The sequence below is a fragment of the Carlito syrichta genome, unplaced genomic scaffold, assembly GCF_000164805.1.
Source record: "Carlito syrichta isolate Samal-C Ts95f unplaced genomic scaffold, Tarsius_syrichta-2.0.1 Scaffold314291, whole genome shotgun sequence".
Lineage (NCBI taxonomy): Eukaryota > Metazoa > Chordata > Mammalia > Primates > Tarsiidae > Carlito > Carlito syrichta.
This window is the reverse complement of record NW_007258387.1, coordinates 310,897-335,136: the sequence shown is the minus strand read 5'-3', so window position 1 is coordinate 335,136 and position 24,240 is coordinate 310,897. Positions and strand designations below refer to the sequence as shown.

Below are 24,240 nucleotides of genomic sequence, written 5' to 3'. Positions count from 1 at the left end.
AGAACTCTTTGTTTCAATGGAGAATGAAATATTAGATTAGTGCTAAAGAGGGTCATTTACTTCTTAAGTAGTAGCATCATTAAATATACTGTTAATAGTTTCTTCTCAGTAGCTGGAATCATACTTGTTATCTTAAGAGAAAGAAAATAACTTGAACTATTAAATGTCTTGAATACCCATGTTCAATTTTTTTGAAAATCAAAAACAATAGTAAAATATCATAGAAAATTAGTACAGTTTAACATTCAATAATGTATAACAAAAATGCATTTGCCATTTCTGTTTAAATGATAAAATATTTACCTTAGTATTTTGGTTGTTTGAAAAGGTTGTTAGCTAGACAAAAGAAGTGTAGAGAGGTCAAATAACAAGGATAAACCCAAGGGATATAACAGTCTATCATTGTATCTTGTGGCATCTTTGTGCTTCAGAATGTGGAATGTCTATCATGCAAGGAATCCCAGCTTGGACCTCAGCAATAGTCACCCTTGGATTCAGGTGTATCTGAATGACTTATAAAATCAGCTTATCTGGGTTCCAGTGCACAAGGGACTGAGGAGTTTCTTGGAAAGAACTTATCCTAAGGGAAGAGAAAATTGAGTAGCACAAGACAAAAGCTATCCTTGGATATTGGAAGTTTCTTCTTATTCAGGTGGGGGAAGAGAAACAGGGAAGGGTATATTACAGCAATAATAGAGTTTACAAAAAAAATTTACTACTGTGAGACAGGGCACAGGACGGCACTGATAGCTTTGGCAGTGTTGAACTGGCAGTTTAAGCAGTGTTGGCCACCTCACCAGTGTTGAGTTGTGCCTACTGAAGAGTAGTTTAAATAGACTCAAGTAAGTGACTTTGCAATAGGCCTCAGTGAAGTTAGAAGCATTCAAGGAGACAGGGAAGAAGAAAAGCAAGGGACTCTCAAGCATAATACAAATATCCACCAGTAATTTCATGAACTACTGGGAGGAAAATGTGAGAGAGAAGGATTCAACAAGAGTATGGAGGTAAAGTGAGGAGAATGAAAACAGAGAAATCTTGCCAGTGTGGTTTGGGAAATCCCTGGCTAAACTGAGTTATATATCCTGGTGAATCTTACAAGATTTCCTGTCCAATGAAGGGGAATATGAAGATAGGTGAGTATTGCTGAAAGGGCGTGCACCATGTTTTGACCCTGTCTTTTTGTTGTAGTGATCAAGATACATAGAAATTTCACTCCATGGATATTTTGGACAGAATTATACTCAACATGATGAGTTTTCACTGAAAGTTTTTTCTCCTGTAGAGGTCCCTCCTTTATGTTAATTTACCTAATTTTCTGAACAATTTTTTTATATAGCACAATTTTTCTCCATTTTATTTCTAACTTTACTGAAGTTACTTTACTTAGGATTCTTTTCCAAGTAAAATTCTGTTTTTAAAATATTTTTCCTTTATAATATCAAATGTTATCAATTATAACTTCTACCACTGAAAATTTTTCTGCTTTTAATTTGAACTAAATTTTGTATTAGATGTTAAAATGTATAGATTCAAAGAATATCTGATTCTCCATCAATTTTAATAAAATGTTACTATGCTCACATTTAGTCATGCATTATTTTGTGTTTGTTGTTTTTACTAAAACAATTATAAGTTGTAAATAAGACTGATTGTTTGAATGTATCTCTTGGAACGCAGATGAGTAGAGCTGTCATTATAGACAAGATGGCCCTAGAGCTGTCATTATAGACAAGTTTCTGTGCTTACTTCTATTGTTATTTTGGTAAACAAAGCAACTAAGTCTGAGACCTGGAGAGCTGAAGTAATTTATCCCAGATCACATGTTATGTTGTAGAAGAGCCAGGATTCGAATCCCATGCACCAGTGCTCTGACTACTTTATCATCAAGGCGCTCATGATGTGACATGTGTTCTCTCTGATGTTAGAAAACAAAATTTGAAGATTGCTAACTCAGTGTCATAAGTTAGCAATGTATTGTGGCTGATTAGAAATTGACGAGTTTTTTCGCAGAACATTCAGTGACCTAGATTGGAAAGGATTCCAGAATAGCTAGAAAGTGCAGGCTGTATTGTGAGTGTATCAATGAGTCAAGTCATTAAACATGATACCTAGGTGTTAAATATAGATTTTTGACAGTTATCTTTTATCATTGAAAATACCTATTGTCTTGCTGCTAAACAATGGTCAGATTTAATTACTATGTTGACGCGATAAATCAGTTAGCTCAACAATGGCACTTTACATGGTTAATAATTTAGATTCTATGTCAAGAGTTATTTACAAGTCAGCAAAATGATAAACATTTGAATGTAACCCCCCCATCATGTTTTGAGGATATTAACATAAAGGAGAGAATAATGGGAACATAAAGATGTGAATAAAAAGAGACATGACTCTAAATATTAGACTATGTAATTCATGAAAGATCATGTTCTTGAACAGGAAATAATATTTTAATGACTTTTTGGTGAAACTTATGCTTAAAATAAAGAAATTAGGTGAAAAAACTCTTTAGCAAAAAAATAGTTTGTCTTTCTTTAATCAATAAATATAGTGACTCTAAATATGATGCAAATAGAAAGTGATTTTGTGAAAATTGTTTTCTACAGCTCCATCAATCACTGACATCAGAACATCAGGAGCTATGAGGTTAATGGGAAAATGTTTCCCACAAAACTAAAGGTTAAAAAATGAAAACTAAAAATAAAGGAGCTATACGCACTTAATATGAAGAATACTTTTTCTTCTAATATTTAAGAGATAGAAGAGTATCATTTTAAGATGATACATATATAGTACAAAGGAATGGATTAGATAATCTAGACAACTATTACTTTAAGGTGACCTATTTTACAGATTTTGGGGAAAGAAATAGGCTAAAGGATCTTCCCAAGGACTATGAAATTTTGTGTAATTATAGGCACAAGAAGCACTTCTTTGGGCACATCTGGATCATCTGGTTTATTTGCCATATAATGCTACTACAAAATAAAATTGAGAATTAAATCATTATGCTAATAAGATCCAAGTAGAGTTATTTAGATGTCTAGGTAGACCAGTAACCTGAAGAATGTATTTTTAGGATGCAGAAATATACTGGTATTAGAAATACAATGTGACTTCAGTAATCAATGTATTGAGGCTACAGAAAAATTCTCTCCAGCTTGTTTTTATGAATACCTCTTCCCTACTCATGTAGAAAGTAAAAAAAACCAATCTTTTGTGCATTCCATTGCAGAAGATTTTTCATTTTGTAGAGACAAAGGTACCAATGGCACTTTAACCTAATTAATTAAAGAAATCTAAATTATATATGTATTGTATACCTTACTAGAAGTGAAATAGTTTGTGTAGCATTCCAAACGTAGATTCATAAAATAGACACAAATTCCTTTTTACAGATCTCAGAGCAAGGGGTGTAGGGAGGGATGGGATCACATCAAGTATTGGATGAGTCACAGATGACCCCCATTAATGTTTAGGTGCACACGGGCGAGGTGTGAAGGCGAAGACTCCCAGCCTTTCTGGGAACAGAAAGTACCAGGTTAAGCCATTTAAATGCAAAGGTGAAAAATCTCCATTTAGGAGAAACAGAAAAGACAAAAAACAGAGTTGCATGAAAGCAGAAGGAAGGCATTCTAGAACCCTCTATGAAGCTCTGTTACTCAGCACTCCAAGGGTCTGGTCACACTACTAACCCCTCTCTCACCAAATGCTTCTAACTGTTAGCAGGGACATTTCTCAAGAACAAATTAAGTTTTAAAAGCTAATAGAAAAGTGTTATTTAGTTGCTAGAAGTGTTACTTATTGATTAGGCGCATTCTGGCAATGGAGGAGAAAGCTTGCACTTTCAATCACAGAAAATCTAGAATAAGTAAACTAATTTCCATTTCTGCCCCTGCCCCAAGAATAGTAGTAGTCATAAAGGCCCATTTTTCAGTTCTGTAAATATTCAGTCATAAACATTAAACATGTCAGGTGTGGATTTTTTTTTTCTTTTGAGCCCCTATACCAGAGGCTTTCAAACTAGTATATATTTGGAAAGTGTGTTAAAAGTACAGATTTCTGGGCTCTATTTCCAAAAATTTAGACACAGAAGTCCTAAGTCTTAAGGATTTATTTTTTAAACAAATGCTCCAGGTGCTTCTCATACAAGTGATGAGAAGGGATCAGACTTTGAGAAACATCACTAAAATAAATTCATTCTTTCCATTTTAGTTTAAGTCACAGCAATTGTGCTTAAACAGGCTCATTAGTATCAGTTTTGAAAAGCAAGTGGACTACCACACACCATTCAGCCAGGATAAATGATCAAAGCTTAGTGGAGAAACCTAGTCTTCAAACAAGTGCTCAGAAGGACTCTCCCAAAGGAAGCAAAACTATCTACTAGCTAGTCTTCTAACCTGTTCACATTCCATGCACTACCCAATTTGGACAGCAGTCCTTTTAGGGTTATCCTTGGTCTTAGAAAGCCCACCTCAATATTTTCCAGATTTTTACCTCTTTTGGTGACAGTATAGAAATGTAATCTTCATATATCATTCTGGCCTTTTCTTCTATTACTTTTTTGTTCTGCTCTTTCTTTAAGTCTTCACAGGCAAGCCAGAAAAGTAGGTTCTCTTCACTGTATTCTGTTCGGAGGAACTCTCTGAAAAGGTTTCTTCCTGCAGGGGTCTTCATCATCTTGTCAAAATTTTGAGACCAGGACAACACTTCCTCTGCTGTGGGGTTTTGGCTGCAGAGACAGAATGGGACCATTATCAAAGGAAACTTGAACCTGACTGCTAGACTGTGTGAAGCAAGGAGCAGATAGAAATTCTATCCAATTTCTGCCATCTAGTGGTCAATATTTTACCACTCAGTCCAGCCTGATTTGGTACATAAATATCTGCCAGGACTAGATCAGTTACTTCTTGACAAAAATTCATGTAGGCACAAGAGGTGTGTAAGGGAACCAAGTGTTGAAATAGCAAGGGTCTATGCACAATACACATGTGGTCATCATACATTTCTAATAAAGCTTGGAAATGTTCAAACTTTAACAATATATTGCAAGTTAATAGAAACAGTGTGTAAGTTACTTAGAATAAGCTGATTTCCACGCCCCAATTTTCCAGTCATAAGATACAGTTTTAATTTTCATTTCTGGTAGCCTTTTTTTTTTTTTTTCATTTGTCACTGGATACATTTGTGTGCACTTGTCACGTATTTTCCTAAATTTTAAGAATTTTTTGCCAGGCATGGTGATGCATGCCTGTGATCCCAGTGCTTTGGGAGGCTAAGGTCACTAGGAATTTGAGACCAGCCTGGGCAACATTGTGAGATCCTGTATCCACAAAATAATTTTTTAAAATTAGCTCGGGTGTGGTGGTACATGCCTGTAATCCCAGCTACTAGGTAGGCTGAAGCAGGAGGATCACTTGAACCCTGGAGTTTGAGGTTATAGTGAGTCATGATTACACTGCTACACTTCAGCCTGGGTAACAGAGTGAGACCCTATCTCAAAATTTTTTTTTCTATAAAAAGTTATGAACAAATTATTAGTCACGATAGAATTATCACAGCTGAAAAACAGAGAACTTTTATAATGACAGTGGTGGTTTTTTTTGATATTTATATGCAGATTCTCAGTGACTACGGCAGAAACTATCAGTCATAAATCCATTTTCTTATACATCAAAGTGGATGAGAGAAGCTTGGAGATTCTTATGGTTAAAATGATCCTAACCTTCCTTCCCCATTCATTGGTCTATATAATAATATTTCAACCTAAAACACATTGGTCAAAGAAGTACTTATAGTTTATTTTTGTCTTATCTTTTTGACTAGGTATTTTAAATGGATGTGTTATGACTCCATAATGCCTGAATATTCCTATTCACTTAGATTTTTTAATTTTAAAAAGCTTTAAAATTACTATGAAACATGATTATTAAAATCTCATAAAAGGCAGAAAAAAGAAAGCACTTATAATTATGCAGTCTACTTGTATTTTATTTTATTCCAGAGGTACTGCATTTCAACTTTTCATTTTGGAAGAACACTTGGTCAGAGTCTGCTCTGGTAGAAATAGGCCAGGATCCAGGTGGTGCCCTTCCTCGCCAACTTGGATATTCCATATCTTTTTTTAATGTTTAGATTGGTTTCCTTATAAAGAGAACAACTTAACATATTATCAGAAAAAGGAAGTAAAAAATGAGAGCAATTTGGGGGGGTGCTAATTCATGTAATAATTTTTATTTTTTGAAAGAGATAAATATAGACAATGGTTTAGCCAATACTTCACATAGCTATCAGAAAACTTAAGGAAAAGCAATGGCAATGACAAAATAAGATCTTCCAGACTGAGTTTATATTCATTTTACAAAATCATTTTGAAGAGTACATGAAGGAAGTGATAATACCTGGGCACACAGTAGATGTAAATGACATATAAATACAAGAAGCAACTACTATGTGGATCTCACACTCACCATTCCTCTAAGACCTGGATACTCTCCATTTTTGTAGTATGTGTGGGCCTTCCTGCATTTTCCCCTCTTTCTTCATTCCTAACAGTGAGGCTGTAATATAACAGAAAATATTATTTTGGTCAAGGGAATTTCAATCAAGAAAAAAATTTTTTTAAGAGAAACATTTCATAAAAATGTATTTTCAACTATGTAGAATATTAAAGTATAAAAAGCAGTACCATTTTTAAGTGATGGATGAGCCAATGTCAACTGAAGGAAATAAAATAATTTTAATAGAATAATAAAATAAATCAGAATCTCAAAAGTGGATATTGTTAAACAGTCTGACTTCATCCTTACATATTCTGAATTACTTAAAATCTCCAAGATACTTACATGATGAAATGTTTTAATATTTGATATATATTATTGCATTACTCTTTAAATGGAAAGTCATTTTTACTTTTGGTTATTCCTATTCATAGTTTGTTTTGCACTTATTTCCCACTATTGATAGCCAAGAAGATAAAATGTGTCAGAATCTAATACAGATTTTGCTAAATTTACATCATCCCTCCCTGTAGACCAAGTTGCTTCACTGATAACATCATTTCTCCAATCACTAGAATTTAAGTTACTTTGCCTTTTCATCTCAGTTAGTCAATCTTTGATGCCTTGAAAAGGACAAGCCATCAAATCTGAGGGTCTGGAACAGGAGAGGATTGGGTGGGAGAAATCTCTGGGATATAGATTTGGTAACATTAAATGATTATAGGATTTAGGATAATTCTATGGGCTTTAGTAACTCAAAACAAGAAAGAGAATGAGAACTGCCTCAGGTAAACTGCAGCTGGGCAGTGCCTTAGGGTGGAACACCAAGGATCTAGGTGTCCACTAGAAATAATGGAGGAAATAGGAAATAACTAAGATGCAAGGTGGGTAGGATGACTCACTGGCCTTGGAAAACTCGAGTTCCTGAATTAGCCAACTGCTCCCTCTATCTAGAAACTGAGGAGCTCCACAAGAGCTTGTCAGGGTGTAAAAATAGTTCAGATGACATCTCTTTCATGCGTTCATTCTTTCATTTACTCCACAAAAGGCAATGCGGTCTATTCTTTTGTAGTGCCTGTTATGTGCCAGGTACCATTTTTTACTATTATTGTTATTATTCCCATTTTATAGATGAGCAAATTGAGGTACAGAGCTGTCTGGTAGGTTGGCCAAAATTTAACACTAAGTATATGGCATGGTTACAGTTTGAAGCCTACTCTGTTGAACAACCTTGTATTTTTTATTGAGCACCTACTATGACATATAACCCCTGACAGGAACCAAGGTTATATACTACTTTTTATGCAAATGTAGAAAAAGGTCACTAACTTTGGCTGGGTATGAAGAAGGTGTTTAGGAAGAGAAGGTGTCCCACAAGTAGTTATTCTTAATCTAGAAAGTCTGGTAAGAGAAACCGAGACAATGTTTCTTTCATTAATTCATTCTTTCATTATTGGGGGCAAGGGTGAGAATTGAGAGAATAGAGAGATGGCAAGAATTTCAGGAACAGGACTGATAAGAAGGCCAGTCTACGACTGAAAGTGAGGCCAGGTAGGAAGATTGACTGGAGAATGTGAACTGATTGCAGAAAAGATAACTCGTAGAAATTAGGAAGGAGTCTTTAGTCAGAAAAAGGATACTTTGTAGAAAAACTATATTTAGTAGTTAAATAAATTGAGTCCATCTTTACCTATTTCTAGGGATAGTGGCAGTTTACTGGTATAGAACCAGGGAGAGAAAAGTGGTGTTGCCCAAAGAATTCTGGGATGCAGAAACTAGAGCCTGGTATTACTGAGATCTGCAGCACAGTCTTGCAGGGAGGTTGCAATCCCAAGGTTAGAGAAGTCAAAGCTTGCAATGTCATGAAGCTGCCAGGAGGGGTTCAGAGAGAGCAGTACCATTTTTTGGGTCTCTGCATGTGGGTTCTGTAAATATATCTACAGCTTGAGGTGGCCTAGGAAACCTCAGTCCTTTGTGTTGCTATACACCTACGTCAGATAAGTGTTGTAGAGGAGAAGCATTCATTTCTTAAGTATCTTTGAGTGAGAGTGCTTCTCCAGAATTCACTGTATTTCTAGTAATTATGGGAAAGTAGATGGGGAGGGGGATGCATCACTGAGACTATTCCATGAAACCTGGGTATATACAGTATGCATTTTTTTAGGTTCTAGAAATGTCTTATTTAAATAGGAAATTTATATTAATTCTGCCAATCTTTATTGAGTTTATGTGTATACGTGCACAGGCGCCCATATTAGGGCGCCATTGCAAGACAAGAAAAAGAACTCTTTTTTTCCTTAAATAAAAAACTCCTTGAGAATTAATTTTGTTACATTTCCACAGTGTCCCACAGAGTTTGCCACACAAGAGGCAGGTGTACCTCATTTCATACAAGAGCTTTGAAGAATGTGTTCTCCATTGTGACTTTGCTGTACAGCAACAAATCTGGACTCCATGGGCATGATTCACAAGTTTCTGAATATGAATTCTGACTCTTCTGTCCGTTTCAATTATATTTTCAAACGTCCTCAATGCTACCATAGTAGAGCGATCATTATGAAATATTGGGTTGTGTTTACATCTTTCATTTCTACAGATGGTGAAATATGAACACACATTTGGACTAAAACTACTTATAACAGACATTCAATAAATGCTTAACTGTTCACCGTTTGTGCAAGTCTTGATCTGACATTGGACATAAACTTGCCCTGAAGTAAGAAACTGAATTTTAGCAACAGACAAATTGCCCTTTTAATGAACTATCCTTTAATGCTGTTCTTAAAACAATGAGTTTTAAGGTTTCAATGATCAGAACCACTGAAAATGTCATTTTAAGAAGAAGTGAAATGGAGAAAATAGATAAGGAATTGATACTGGACTATTTGCCTGTCCTGATACTGCCAAATATTAGTCCCCAATTTCTCTTTGTCCTGCTCTAAGTAGTTTTTTTTAAAAAAAGGAAATAAACTCCTGAAAATATTTACTCTAGTTCATCATTATATGCATATTATATGTGTTTGAGAAAAATCCCAAAAGGAAAACACCAAACTTAACACTTGTGAGGGGTCATGGAGAGACATGTTTATTTTTTTACACTCTTATGTATATAATATTTTAAACTACATTTCTACTTTTTAAGCAATCAAAGCCACAAAGAAAACAAAATGCATACAATGTGCACTGTGGGAGTCATGATCAAAGCTTAAATACTTTATGGAAGAAAAATGCCATGCACCTAGATTAGATATACTAAAATAAGCACTTAAAATCCCATTAGAAATTTTCTAGAGTGGTGATGAAGATAAAATAAGAAAATGCGCCTCTCTCTGTGTGTGGATTGTTGTTGTTGTTATTTACAGCATTACCTGCTGCCAGTCATAGAGTTTATCTACCGATTTGTCCTTTTGGATATATGTAGGATCTATTTTTGAAGACTGTCTACTATTGTAAGAAAAACAATAGGTTCTTAAGAAAAGCTTATTGCAAATAAGATGAAAACTTCACAGCAGTCATGGTAACTCTGAGAGAGAAGCTGTTCACAAAACCACATGTATTTACTGAAAAATTAAACTGAAGAATCAATCAGATGCTTAAATTTAATATAGTATGTGACATCAAGACTCTGTGAAAGAACCACGACCATTGGTAAAGCCGGACTATCCAATATTTTAATATTCTCTTGTTGTGATAGCAATCTTTTTATTTAACTGCTCTACCTCAAAGTTCCCAGTACCAAAATGAAATCAACATCCTTCAAGTTCTGAAAAAAGAATTGGTAGATTATTCTTTAAATATTTCATTTTTATCATTCAAACTATTATAGTAAAATACTACAGCCATATTCAGGAGTTAACAATAATGTACAAATATATATGAAATACTTGGTATATGTGATGTGACTTGGATTGTAAATACACGATGAATAAGACAAAACACTCTGCTTTTGAGGAGCTCGGACAAGTAAACAGACATCACATAGCATGGTGATAAAAATTCAAACAGATACACACATATGGTATTTCTCAGACACTGATGATGGTATCTGTATTTCTGCATGGAGGAATTGAGAAAGGTTTCACAGAGGAGGTAATGATTATATTGGGTTGAAAATGGGCAGTTGTTTGTCAGATGGCGATCTGGACAGAGGATATTCCGAGCAGAGGGGGAATAAAATCCTGTAGTGGCTGCAAGTTGTAAACAGGCACGATGCAGACATACAACAGAATAGACACATCAGATGTTTCAGGGCAGGACCAGGAGGTTAGATTAGATAGTGAACTATGTGTTATTCAAGAAAACAACGAAGTAGCCTCCATGATTTTGGCTTTCCATGCTTTATTTTCCCCATTTGGATGATGGTAGTGCTCTACTTCACTAGGATATAAAGCAAGAGGTAAAAACTTATGACAAATTATTACAAATGCCTAATTAAACAGAAGGGCAAACTGGTTACATATTAAAATGACAATTCTAAGTTTACCAAAGAGCTTTCTGTTTCAATCTAAGAAAATAAAGACTCATACTTAGCCATTATTCTAGAACCCTTCCTCATGTGTTACCACTTCTTCCTCACAACAGTCCTGTAAGGTAAGCAGGGGATTTGTTGTTAGCCATTACCTTAATGTTATGTACAAGGAATTGGTCACTGGGGCTGACCTATGCAATCCCCCCAACTCAAACATATCAAAGCTAGAATTGGAACTCACATCTGATTTCTTGTCTCCTGTTCATTTTTGCTCTTCAATGCCACTTCTATTTATATACAGTAGTTAATTGTAGTATTTTACTATTTCAGTTGGTTATACAAATTGATTTTTCTGAAAGGTCTGGGAAGAGGAAACCTCCTATTACAAACCAATGCCCTGAGTACAAATGCCCCTTCTAGTGGAGGTATCCCACGGCGATCATTCCATACAGCTATGGCTCAGAAGACTGAGTTTACAAAGGAAACCGTGGAGAAGCAACTTCTCAATTCTCTGGAATTTGAGATTACCAGAAAGGAGTTATTACAGAAGGTTTCTTCCTGTTACAGCAGAGCATGTAAAAGGAAGAAAAAAGGCAATACCTCTAATGGCTGTAGACAAGGTGTTGCTATGGCTGAGGGGAGTCATCCCTGGGAAATACTACTTCCTTTCACCAGCAAAGATCAATTGGGGATAGGAAACAGAAAGGAAAACAGAAACTGATACACTGCCTACAGAAGATTACAAAAAAAAAAAAAAAAAAACCAAAACAAAACACCACCGGAAGCTGTGACAGTTACCATAAAACACCCATAATTCCAGACACAGAGAAACTCAGGGTCAAACCTATGACTTGAACTTCCTCTTTTCATTTCTACATCTTTACAAGACAACTTGATTTTAAAAGGGGAGTGTGTAGAATGGGAATAGTGGCTAGAAATTTGTGTCTGGAAACGTTATATAACACTTGTCTAAAAATACCCCACATTGTTCCTATAAATACTCTCCTCACATTTTATAATCATATGTTGTGGGCTACAAAACAAATATTTCACTTGGCTTAAGTTTTTGTTTCATAAACTTAAACTTCTCAAGGAAAATAATTAGCTATTAAAAATCTGTCCACTAGATGGCTGTGCTACCCTTTATAAATACAATAGTTTAACCAAGTCAGAATAAAGAAAAAAAACTGAAAAAAGTTTCTGGGAGTAATTGCCCTTATTTGGAAAAAAAAAGAAAATCTATTCTTACATATAAGGAGTTTTGACAATTATATGTTTCTGAGGAATGCGAAAAGAGTCATTCAATTTTTCATGAGTGTCATAATCAAACTCAAAGGGGGTAAATTTAATCTTGGAAGGTGTGTATAACTGCAACATTTTTCATTTTTGGTATTTAGGAAATGTTCTCAATATACCCTAGTCCAAAGTAATGTGATTTAGGAATACTTTAGTCTTAAAAACAGTCAGGCATACTTCAGCCATACATCTTTAGAATAAATTAACTTAAAAAGTTTTTATGTTTTATAAGAGCCATTTGAGAGTAGATTCTTCACATAATTTTAATTTCAGTTTAGGTTGTGTGTAAACATTCATTCTTCTTTTGACACATGGAAACTGAAGACAATTCTCTTTCTTTTCTGATTCATCCTCTCTCTCTCTCTCCCTCTCTCTCTCTCTCCCTCTCTGTGTATGTGTGTTACTAATTTTCTCTATATATGCATCTATTTGAAAAAGGTAGATTTCAAAAATTCTCTCTCTTCATTTGTATTAAATTTTTATTTCAAACCCCAAGCCATGTGTCTTAGGACCATTGACACATTTATTTGATTTAGGCCAATTTCATTTAACAAGTAATTACATGGTTAAAATCTGGATCCACTCTATTAGCATATGTCCAGTTAGATAACAAAAGCTTTTTATTTGTCATAAACAGCATTTCTTCATTCTTCCTTAAAATTAAGAAAATTACAGAACTGAATATAGATATTCTTGATATAATACACACCAATCATCATAATCTTCTACTTCAGTTCTCAGGTTGATTGGAATCCTCTTTTAAGCTTTTCTTTCTATGCACTGTAATTTTCCCTATAGTTCATAATTAAGTTAGTGGATGCTTTTGTGGAAAAGCAAATACCTTGGATGTGAAAAGGCCAAATGGATTTCTATTTAGTCAGTAGGCACTGTTATTAAAATGGCATGTAATCATCTGTGTCTTTAAATGCACTAGTTAAGTTAGAGCTCAAACTTCTGATTTTGGAAGCTTGTGTCCCTATCATAAAAAGCAGAACAAAAAAGTTAGAACTCTAGCAGTTACTGTTCTGAAATATATTTGATAGCTGGCATGGTCATGCATTCATCCACCCGTTCATCCTTTCCCTGATATTTTCCAATTACTGTGTGTATGAACATGTAGGGGATAGAAGGGGACTTCCTTGGGAACATATATGATTGAAGGCAATGATGTTTATCTGTAGGGAAAATTAACCCTGGTTTGTAGAACTTACAACACTTTGGAAGTTCAATTGCTGTGTGGTGCATGCCCCAGAGATGCTCTGACTTATACCTGTGCTGATTAATGTGAGAGTGGGGGAGAAAAGGCAGAGTGATAAGAATGTAGAAGCAGCATTTGTTACATTAAGTGACAACATGTAAATGGAACACTGCTAAACATTCAGTAGCCAAATCCTACAAAGTCTGGTCAATTCCTTTGGCTCTGAGATTTGCCAAAAAGACAGAAATAACACTAATCAACAAAGGATTGTGCAGGGGCTCCCATAGCATTTACTTAACCCTGAAATATAATATGTGATTTATATGTTATTAGTCATATTTTCTGAGGATGAAACTGAGGTTCAGGGAGATTAAGTAACTTGCAAAAGATGTCATAGATAAACGTTATAAAGGGGAAGTTTTAAGATGGCTGACATGAAGCAGCTAGAGTGAGTTTCTCCTACAGAATAAACCAAGATAGAGTTTTCTCAGCACTCAGAGAGGTATGGGTCCAGAAGCATACCCCATGAGTCTCCAAAGCAGTGATGATAACTATTTAGAGAAAAGAAGAAAAAAAATCCACTCGCCTTGGCTGGAACTGGCTGGACTCTTGTCTTCACCAGCACAGTCCCCCATAGCCTCTGGACACAGTGAGGAAGGTAAGTGATGGGAATTTGGGAATTCTATGCTCCGGCTGCAAACTTGCAGGGCTCCCTGAACCTTGTGGAACCCAGCCCCTCACAGGAAACTGCCCTCCTCACAGCTGTGCTCTGCTGTGGAACGGTAAGGGAAAGAAACTTGAGCAGCGCCAGCTGCCATTTCCCAGGAACTCAACCATTGTAGGGTGGAGTGGTTGCTTACCAGCCAGCTTGGTAGGGAACAGGGCTCAAAAGCAAACTCTTCAACTGCAGACAGTTGTGGGCTGGGTGGTTTCCTGAGAACACCTGAAACTCTGAGGCTGGCTGCACCTTGACATTCAGATCACAGATTGTCTGAAGCCAAGGTAGAAGCCAGGTTGGACACATTGCCATAGCAGCCTCTCACTCCCCTTGTGAACTATCTGGCCCTGCTCTGCATAACATTACCCCAGTGACCTGGGACTCCCTCTTAATCCCCACTGGAGCAGGTAAGAGTACAACTTGTGTGGTGCTTCATCTACCTTCCCCTGCACTACCTCAGAAGGCTCAAAACACAAGAAAACTTGGAAAATCTTCAGGGCCCCTCCCTTGGCCTAGGCTGGCTGGGTACTCAAGGGAGCAACACTTACCAACTCTGCAGCCACCATCATAGCTAGCTTTCTCCCCCAAGCACCACTTCCTGGCCAGATGTCAACAGTATAGCCAACCACACTGAATATAATACCTAAGCTTTGGGGAAGAGCAGATCCCAAGCACCAGCTAACAATAGTTTCCAAGTCACTCCAGCCACTCAGGATGCTGTGAAGCTATATGCCAAGGGAACTCTACAGTACTGACATCAGTCCCCTGCCAACCTTAAATAATAAGAAATTGTCTACCCAAGTGAGAAAGAACCAAAAGGATAATTCTGACAATATGAAAAAACAGAGTTCTCCAGCACCTCCAAAAGACCATACCAATTCGTCAGCAACAAACCCTAACCAAAAGGAAATTTTGAAATTTCAGACATAGAATCCAAAGGGTTGATGATAAAACTGGTCAAACTACTGCAGGAGAAAACTGAAAACCAATATAAAGAAATTAAAAAAACTATTCAGTACATGGTTAAAAAATTCTCCAAAAAGATGGATACCTTAAAAACAAAAGCTGAAATACTGGAAATGGAAAAAGCACTTAGGGAAGTACAAAATGCAATGGAAAGTTTTTGTTTTTGTTTTGTTAATAGCAACTTTATTGTTTCATTGCTAAAACAAACCAAAGTTGTGATGCATTTCCTTCTAAATTTACAGTAATGGTTATACATAAATTATATCAATCACACATTTTCTATTTTATACTCTTCAGAATCAAAATATTTTGATAAATATGTCCAGATGACATCAAAAGGTTCTTAATGGATGACTGAATCCAAATATGCAAAAGATAGCTTCTGATTTTGACCATGGTGCTTTAAAATTCTCAAAAATGCACTAATATATTCTAGTTTTGGGGAAAATATTACACATTTGAAGTTTTAACAGTAAATCACAACAAGCAGAAGAAAGGATCTCAAAACTTGAAGCCAAAGCTTTTGAGTTAAACCAATCAGACAACAACAACAACAAAAAAAAAACAATAAAGAGAATGGAACGAGGTCTCCAAGAAACATGAGATTATATAAACTGTTCAAACCTAAGAATCATAGGTGTTTCTGAGGACAAAGAGAAAGCAAAAGGTTTGGAAAACCTCCTTGAAGGAATAATGGAGGAAAGCTTTCCTGGCCTTGCCAGAGATCTAAACATTCAGACACAAGAAGTCCGAAGAAGCTGCCCTGCCCCCAGAAGATTCACTGCAAAAAGGACATCCCCAAGGCATGTAATCATCCAACTATGTAAAGTTAATATGAAGGAAATAATTTTAAGAGCAGTGAGACAAAAGCATCAAGTAACTTACAAAGGTATACTTATCAGACAAATAGTCGACTTCTCAGAAGAAATCCTACAAGCCAGAAGGGATTAGAGCACCATCTTTAATCTCCTCAAACTGAATAGTGTCAGCCAAGGATTTTGTATTCCACAAAATTAAGGTTCATAAATGAAGTCCTTCACAGACAAGCAAATGCTGAGGAAATTTGTCACCACTAGACCAGCTCTACAAGAAAAGTTCAAAGGATTCCTAAATACTGAAACAAAAAGGCAAAATACACAAGTAGAGAAACACTGGAAATCATAAAGTTCACAGGCTGTATGGAACACCAACACAATAGATAAAATAAGTAAACAAAGCAACCAGATAACAATCAGTATAAGTAGAATAGTACCTTACAAAACATTAAGTCTAAATGTAAATGGTCTCAATGCTCTACTAAAAATATACTGACTAGCAAAATGGATAAAAAAAATACAACCCAAATATCTGCTGCCTTCAATAGACCCACTTAACTTACAAAGACTCCAACAGACTCAAGGTAAAGGAGTGGGGATAATATTCCATGCAAATGGAAACCAAAAATGAGCAGGAGTAGCCATTCTCATATCAGATAAAACAAACTTTAACAACAGTAACCAACAAAAAAAAGACAAAGATGGCCATTATATAATGATAAAGAGAACAATCCAATGAGAAGGCATAACAATTTTAATTACATATGTACCTAATACCAGAGCTCCCAGCTTTATAAAACAAATCTGACTACTCCTAATAAAAGAGTTAGACACCAATACAATAATAGTAGGAGACTTCAACACTCCACTGACAGCAATGGACAGATCATCAAGGCAGAAAGTCAACAAAGCAACATTGAAGTTAAACAGGACTCTAGAGGAAATGGAACTAACAGACATCTACAGAACATTCCACCCCCAAACTACAGAACAGACATTTTTCTCATCAGCATATGGAACATTCTGCAAGGTAGACCATATGAGAAGCGACAAATCAAGTCTCAATAAATTAAAGACAATCAAAATCATATCATTAATTAAGAAACCAACACAGAAGATTCAAATAAGCTCAATCAGAAATGAAAAAGGAGACATTATAACTGAAACAATGGAAATTCAAAAGATCATTCAAGATATAGTGAACACCTTTATGCAAAAAGTCTAGATAATCTAGAGGAAATGGAAAAATTATTGGAAACACACAATCCCCCAAACTTGAATCAGGAAGAAATAGAAAACTTGAACAGACAGATAATGAGTAACGAGATTGGAACAGTAATTAGAAGTCTCCCAACAGAAAAAAAAGCCCAGGTCCTGATGGATGCACAGCTGAATTCTACTAGACCATCAAAGAAAAACTGGTTACAATTTTACTAAAGCTATTCCACAAAAATGAAGAGGAGGGAATTCTCCCTAACTCATTCTACTAGGCCAGTCTCAGTCTGATGTCAAAGCCAGGAAAATACACAACCAAAAAAGAAAACTACAGACTAGTATCCTTTATGCACATAGATGCAAAAATCTTCAACATTATATTAGCACACTGAATTCAACAGCACATAAAACAAACAAAAAAATATATACCACGACCAAGGGGGTTTTATCCCAGGGATACCAGGGTGGTTCAACATATACAAGTCAGTGAATATGATACACTGCATACACAGAATTTTTTTAAAATCACATGATTATTTCAATAGATGCAGAAAAAGCATTTGATAAAATCCAGTGTCACTTCATGATAAAAAACCTCAGCAAAACAGGCATCGTGAACATTCCTCAAAATAATAAAAGCTATATATGACAAACCTACAGCCAATGTCATTCTGAATGGAGAAAAGTTGAACACATTCTCCCTCAGAACTAGAACAAGGCAATGTTGCCCACTTTTACCACTACTGTTCAATGTAGTACTGGAAATCCTAGCCAGAGCAATCTAGCAAGAAACAGAAATAAAGCATATCCAAATTGGAAAAGAAGAAATCAATCTATCTCTGTATGTATGCTGATGATATGATCTTATACCTAGAGAACCCTAACAACTCCTCCAAAAGACTCCTGGACTCAATAAATGAATTTGGTAAAATTTCAGGATACAAAATCCATACACACAAGACAGTACTTCTGCTATACACCAATAGCTACCAAACTGAGAATCAAATCAAGAACTCAATTCCATTTACAATAGCAGCCAAAAAACTAAAATACTTAGGAATATATTTAATAAAGGGAGTGAAAGATCTCTACAAGGAGAACTACAAAACTTTCTGAAAGGAATTGCAGAGGACACAAATAGAAAAAAAAATCCCATGCTCATCAATTGGAAGAATCAATATTATTAAAATGATCATATTACCCAAAGTAATCTATAGATTCAATGCAATACCTATCAAACAACAAACATCATTTTTCAGAGAATAAGAATAAACAATCTTAAAATTCATATGGAACCAAAAAAGAGCCCAAGTAGCCAAAGCAATCCTAAGTAAAAAGAACAAAGCAGGAGGCATCACATTACCTGACTTCAAATTATACTACAAGGTTGTGTTACCAAAACAGTATGGTACTGGTACAAGAGCAGACACATGGACCAGTGGAACATAATAGAGAACCCAGAAATAAACCCAAATAAGCCCAAATACCTACAACCAACTATCTTTGACCAAGAAGACAAAAACATACACTGGGGAAAGGACACCCTATTCAAAAAATGATGCTAAAGCTACATGCAGAAAAATACTTGATTCCCACCCCTCTCCACATACAAAAATTAACTCAAGGTGGGTTAAGGACTTAAGTATCAGACCTGAAGTCATAAAAATCCTTGAAGAAAACCTAGGACCTAGGAAAAACATTTCTGGCAGCCCAGGCAACAAATTTATGGCTAAAACCTCAAAAGAAAATGCAATTAAAACAAAAATAAACAAATGAAACTTAATTAAACTAAAAATCTTCTGCACAGCAAAAGAAATAATCAACAGAACAAATAGGCAACCTACGGAATGGGAGATGATATTCACAAACTTTCACCAAGGACTAATATCCAGAATCTACAAGGAACTGAAATAAATCAGCAAGAAAAAGCAAATACCCCCATCAAAAAGTGGGCAAACAACATGAACAGATATCTCACAAAAGAAGATATACAAATGGCCAACAAATATGTGAAAAAAATGTTCAACATCACTCATCATCAAGGAAATGCAAATTAAAACCACAATGAAATACCATCTTACAACAGAATGACCATTATTAAAAAATTAATAAACAATAGATGCTGGCACAGATGCATGGAAAAGAGAATGCTGTTGGTGGAAGTGTAAATTAGTACAACCTCTATGGAAAGCAGTATGCAGATTATTTGACTCAAAGTAGATCAAGTGATTTAGCATCCCCACTACTAGGTATCTATCTACACTAAGGAACATAGGTCACTATATAACAAAGATACCTGCACCCACACGTTCATATGCAGCACAATTCACAATTGCAAAGATGTGGAATCAGTCTAAAGGCCCATCAACTGATCGGTAGATAATGAACATGGAATGGAATACTACACAGTCATAAAAGAGAATGAAATCTTGCCTTTTGCAGCAACATGGATGGAGCTGGAGATGACCATCATAATAAATGAATTGACTCAGAAACAGAAAACCAAACACCGCATGTTCTCACTCATATGTGGGAACTAAATGGTAACAAATATTTAAATAATAGACAATGGGGACAACAGTAAGGTGGGAGGGGGGAGGGGGTTGGGGTTGGAAACTACCCACAGGTACAATGTTCACCATCTGGGGAATGGGCTATCTGAGACCCAACTCCTACCACCACACAGTATGTCTGTGTAATGAGTACGTATGTGTAGCCCTTGAGTCTAATAAAAGAAAGAAACAAAACAGATAAGTGTTATGAAACTGGAACATTCCCAGGTGTTTAATTACAGTGCTATTGCCGTTTCCCTGTCCCAAGTAACCTCTTGAAGTTGGTCTTATATGAAAGTTGGTTTTATATGAAAAAGACATGTCATTAGAATGTGTGTATAAACATTATATATGGCAAGATGACTATTTAGAATGACACACATGAGACACATGAGCTTACTATCCCACTATTACTTATGAAATTGGTGAATTAAATTGGCTCCATGCTTTTAAATAATCTATATTGCTTAATACAAAAAGTATCAGTGGGAGAAATTTGCTTTTTACTTAGCAATAGATGTTCCCATGCTTGAGATGTACATTAATATATACCATAATAATATTAAAAACAAATATATGGATTTTATAGGAAATTTTTTTATAGGAAATTTTTTTATAGGAAATTTTTTTATAGGAAATTTTTTAGGAAATTATAATATTTATATCACCAAAATCAGCAGGATTATTAAACAATCAACTTAATTTGTGCAAAAGTGGATTTTATTGTCTTATCTGACACAGAGAGAAGAAACATTTCTTGAATGATGTCCTAAAATAGCAGGCAGATTTTAACAGGTCTATCACACCTAGACCATGAAAGAAAGTAGGCTAGGCCCAAAATAAATAAGGCAGAATTTTAATGAGAGGACCAGAAATAGAGTTAATTATTTCATTCAGATGTTATACAACCATTGCATTTTATATATTGGGAAAGAGTAGCAAAAATTACTAATAATGTTATACTATTGGCTGGGATATTATTACAGTAATAATAATGTTGTATTATTGATTGGGAGATATGAGAGGAAGTTCCCAACTATTGTCCAAATAACTAAAGAATTTGGCCTGGATTTGGAAGGGTTGAATTTCATATTGTCTTAGAAACCAAAAGAACTAAAAATTGACCTTCCATATGATACAGCAATCCCCCTCCTAGGAATATACCTGGAGGATCATAAATCATTCTACAAAAAAGACACCTGCACATGCACGTTTATTGCCACATTATTCACAATAGTAAAATATGGAGCCAACCCTACTACCCATCAAAAGTGGACTGGATAAAGAAAATATGGTACATATACATGATGGAGTATTATGCGGCCATAAAGAAGAACAAAACCACGAACTTTGCAGCAAATTGGATGGAGGTGGAGGCTGCAATATTAAGTGAACTATCACAGAAACAAAGAACTGAATACAGTATATTCTCACTCATAAGTGGGCCCTGATCATTAATCACATTAGCACAAAGAAGGGATCAGTAGTTGCCGAGCACTGCTAGGGGAGGGAGGGAGAATGGAGGGCAAGGGGCACATGACGACTTAAAGGGTACCTGGTCCTTTACCAGGGGGAGTGAGGACAAGTGAGAAGCCCAAACTTCACCTGCAGGCAGCCTATTTATGTAGTTAATCTTCACTTGTATCCCACATCTCTGTAATAAAAGGCAAAAATAGTAAAAAAGAAATAGAATAATTTCCTTTGAATAAACCAAAAAGAGAATCCTGACTTCCCTTAAACTGAACCTTCACTCTGAAGGATCATGGTATTTTAGAACCTTAAAGAGAGACTCGTTCATTTTCTCAGTCAGTTTTTCTTCCAAGTTCTTCCTTGTGCACCTTAAGGAGAAGCTTGATTCTTGCAAAGGTCACCAGTAACCCCCGCTAGTTCACGGAATAGTTTACGATTCCTATTGTATTGGACCTCCTTGGTACATCTGCAGCCTCAATCATTTCCTTCTTTACGAAACTCTGCTCTGTTGGGTTCTGTGCCAGCCCATAGCTGTGCTTTGCACGTCACCTCTCACATTGCCTCGTCTTCGTGTTCCTTGTTTGCAGCTATCCTTCTCCTCCAGTGCTCTTTACATGTTGGTACATCCTGAGGTGTTAGTTTGTAGCTCCCTGCTGTTTACCCTGACACACTCTCTAGGGTCATCAGTCTCATCTGCACACTGTATATTGATGACTCCCAGATTTCCATATTTGATCTAGACTTGCCCTGTAAGCTTCAATGTCATTTATACAACTAACTCTTAGCTACCTCGAATGGAGCAAGCAGAACTCATCTTTTTATTCTTCCTCTAAACAACTTCTGTTCCAGTATTCTCCCATTTTCTGGGATCAACATCAAACCAGATACTCATACAGGCAACATGGAATTATCCCCTTCTCTTCTTTCTCAACAATTGCTAATTCTTCACAGCATATCCTAATTTCTTCCTGAATATTGCAATTGTCTCCATCTCTTTTATTGCTTCTTTATTTTGGGCCCTGACATCTCTCACTGAGGCTACTGTAAAAGTCTGCTATCACCGCCCTTACTTTTTGTCTTGTCCTTCCAAATACTTTTCATTCCCTTCAGAAAGATATATGGACTTTGTGCCCTCCTTACTTAATAATTTTCGATCTTTTCTTATCTCCAAAAATGTGCAAACTCCTAACTCTTTAATAGAGAGTAAGAGATATTTTATTATTTATTGCTGCTTATCTTTCTAGTCTTCTATTTTGCCTTTCTTGACTTTATTTTCCAGCAATTTAGCACTCTGTCTCCAAATCCATGGCTCTCTTTACTACTAGTTAGTATTACTACTGGTACTACTGCCACAGATATACTTACGTACAGGAGCATGAAGAAAAATGGCACATATGGAGAAATCTGGCCTACCCTCAATAAGTATCACTTGCCACAGAATTGTGTTAAGTCCTAAGAAAATGTGCCTTCAATGCTTGAAAAGAATTTTTGTGGCACACATTTTCATATTTTATAAAACAGACTCAAATGGCAAATCCAAATAAATCACCCATTCAACAAATGTTAATTACATACCTACTTTGTGCCAAGAAATATAAGCCAAAATATATTTTAGGCCTCTTTGGAGCCTGAAACTTTGGTATATGTTTACAAAAACGCCCAATGGTGATGGACCAATATGAATTTTTATGAATTCAACTACAAAACCTACACAATAGAATTTACTGAGGGTATTAGCCTAAAAAACAAAAATATGGCTCAAGCAGGAGAATTGCTGGTATAAAAACACAGTACAGTGAGTTGGTGAGTCAAACACTGACCCTCATATGTTCAGTCTTGTCCAGGGTAGAGGTAAGCATGGCCAGGGGTATGAACAGCACCAGTCCACTGCTGAGGTCATTCATGAAGCTCCAGCACATTCTATCTTGTCCAGACACAGATGACTCTCACCAATTGTCATATAGAGTGAGTCAGTCCTGGTTGATATGTGAGAAATTTTTTCTGGTCTGACCCATGAAGCTGACTGAGGTATCTGGGGCCAGTGGACCCCATCCACATCCCCATGCAGAGCCCTGTCTCCAGATGCACTGCCACACCTCTTTATCGACAGTCTCTTTCTTCCTGTCCTCTAAGACTCTGGGCCTCCTCACCAGAGTGAGGCTCCTTTTACCATTAACTTTCTCCCCCTGAGGACATTTGTTTTCACTGGAACTCCCTTTCAACATCAAATGTACCCTTATGCACAATCAACCTTTCATGGTCCACTTTCTCCCTCTAGCCCTACTGGCACCCAGCTCTCTGAAGACACTACCTCTCTCAGGATTCTCTCTTATAGAAGTGGTTCCTCCCAGACACCATAGGATTGACATTTCTCTTCCTTATTCTCCAAGGCCTATGCCATCCAACTTTCCCTTTCTTGTCTCTCCTTACCCTCTCACAGCTCTATGATCCCTAACCAGACACCTAACACCACAACTCTTCCTCCTTCTTACCTTGCACTTCAAGGGAACCATGCCATAGGTGTCCCCACGAGTGTCCCTCTAGGACACTTCCTGGGTTCCTTACTAACTAGCTTTCACTGGCTGTGAGCTACCTTACCTTCTAGCTGGCCCTGGGGCCTTCTTCTGACCTGAAATGATTCAATCTTCTATCTCCCACTCTTTTATGGTGCACTGTTCTTCTCTTTACTCTCCTGAACATGACTGGGCATAATATTTTCACCTATCATTTTGTTCCATTCTCATCCATCTTTTCATCGATGATCTAAATACTGCAATATGATACTTAGAAAAATATGAATTTACAGTAAACGCAGAGTCAAAAAGAGTACATATAGTGTACCTTTGATAGAAAAGGGTCAAGTGAGTTCTAACTCTGACAGCTTTACAATAAGTTCGACTCTAGTCATATATAACACAGACTTGGCAGACTTGAATATTAAACTCTTTTAGAAACCTGGGAATGATACCAGATCTTCATATTTGAATTCCAGGCATTGTGAATGAATGAACGAATAAATGAATGAATGACATAAAGAAG

At 36.2% G+C, this 24,240-nt stretch overlaps 1 protein-coding gene across 1 annotated transcript in view; it reads right to left on the bottom strand.

Moving 5' to 3' along the window:
• Positions 1–24,240, bottom strand: part of RGS17 (regulator of G protein signaling 17) — a 129,306-nt gene that overhangs the window by 5,799 nt on the left and 99,267 nt on the right. The window contains exons 3-4 of the mRNA XM_008071341.1: positions 6,474–6,563; positions 4,501–4,735 (exon numbers count right to left, since the gene is read on the bottom strand). Coding sequence (XP_008069532.1) covers positions 4,501–4,735; positions 6,474–6,563 — 325 coding nt within the window. The remainder of the gene's footprint in view (positions 1–4,500; positions 4,736–6,473; positions 6,564–24,240) is intronic.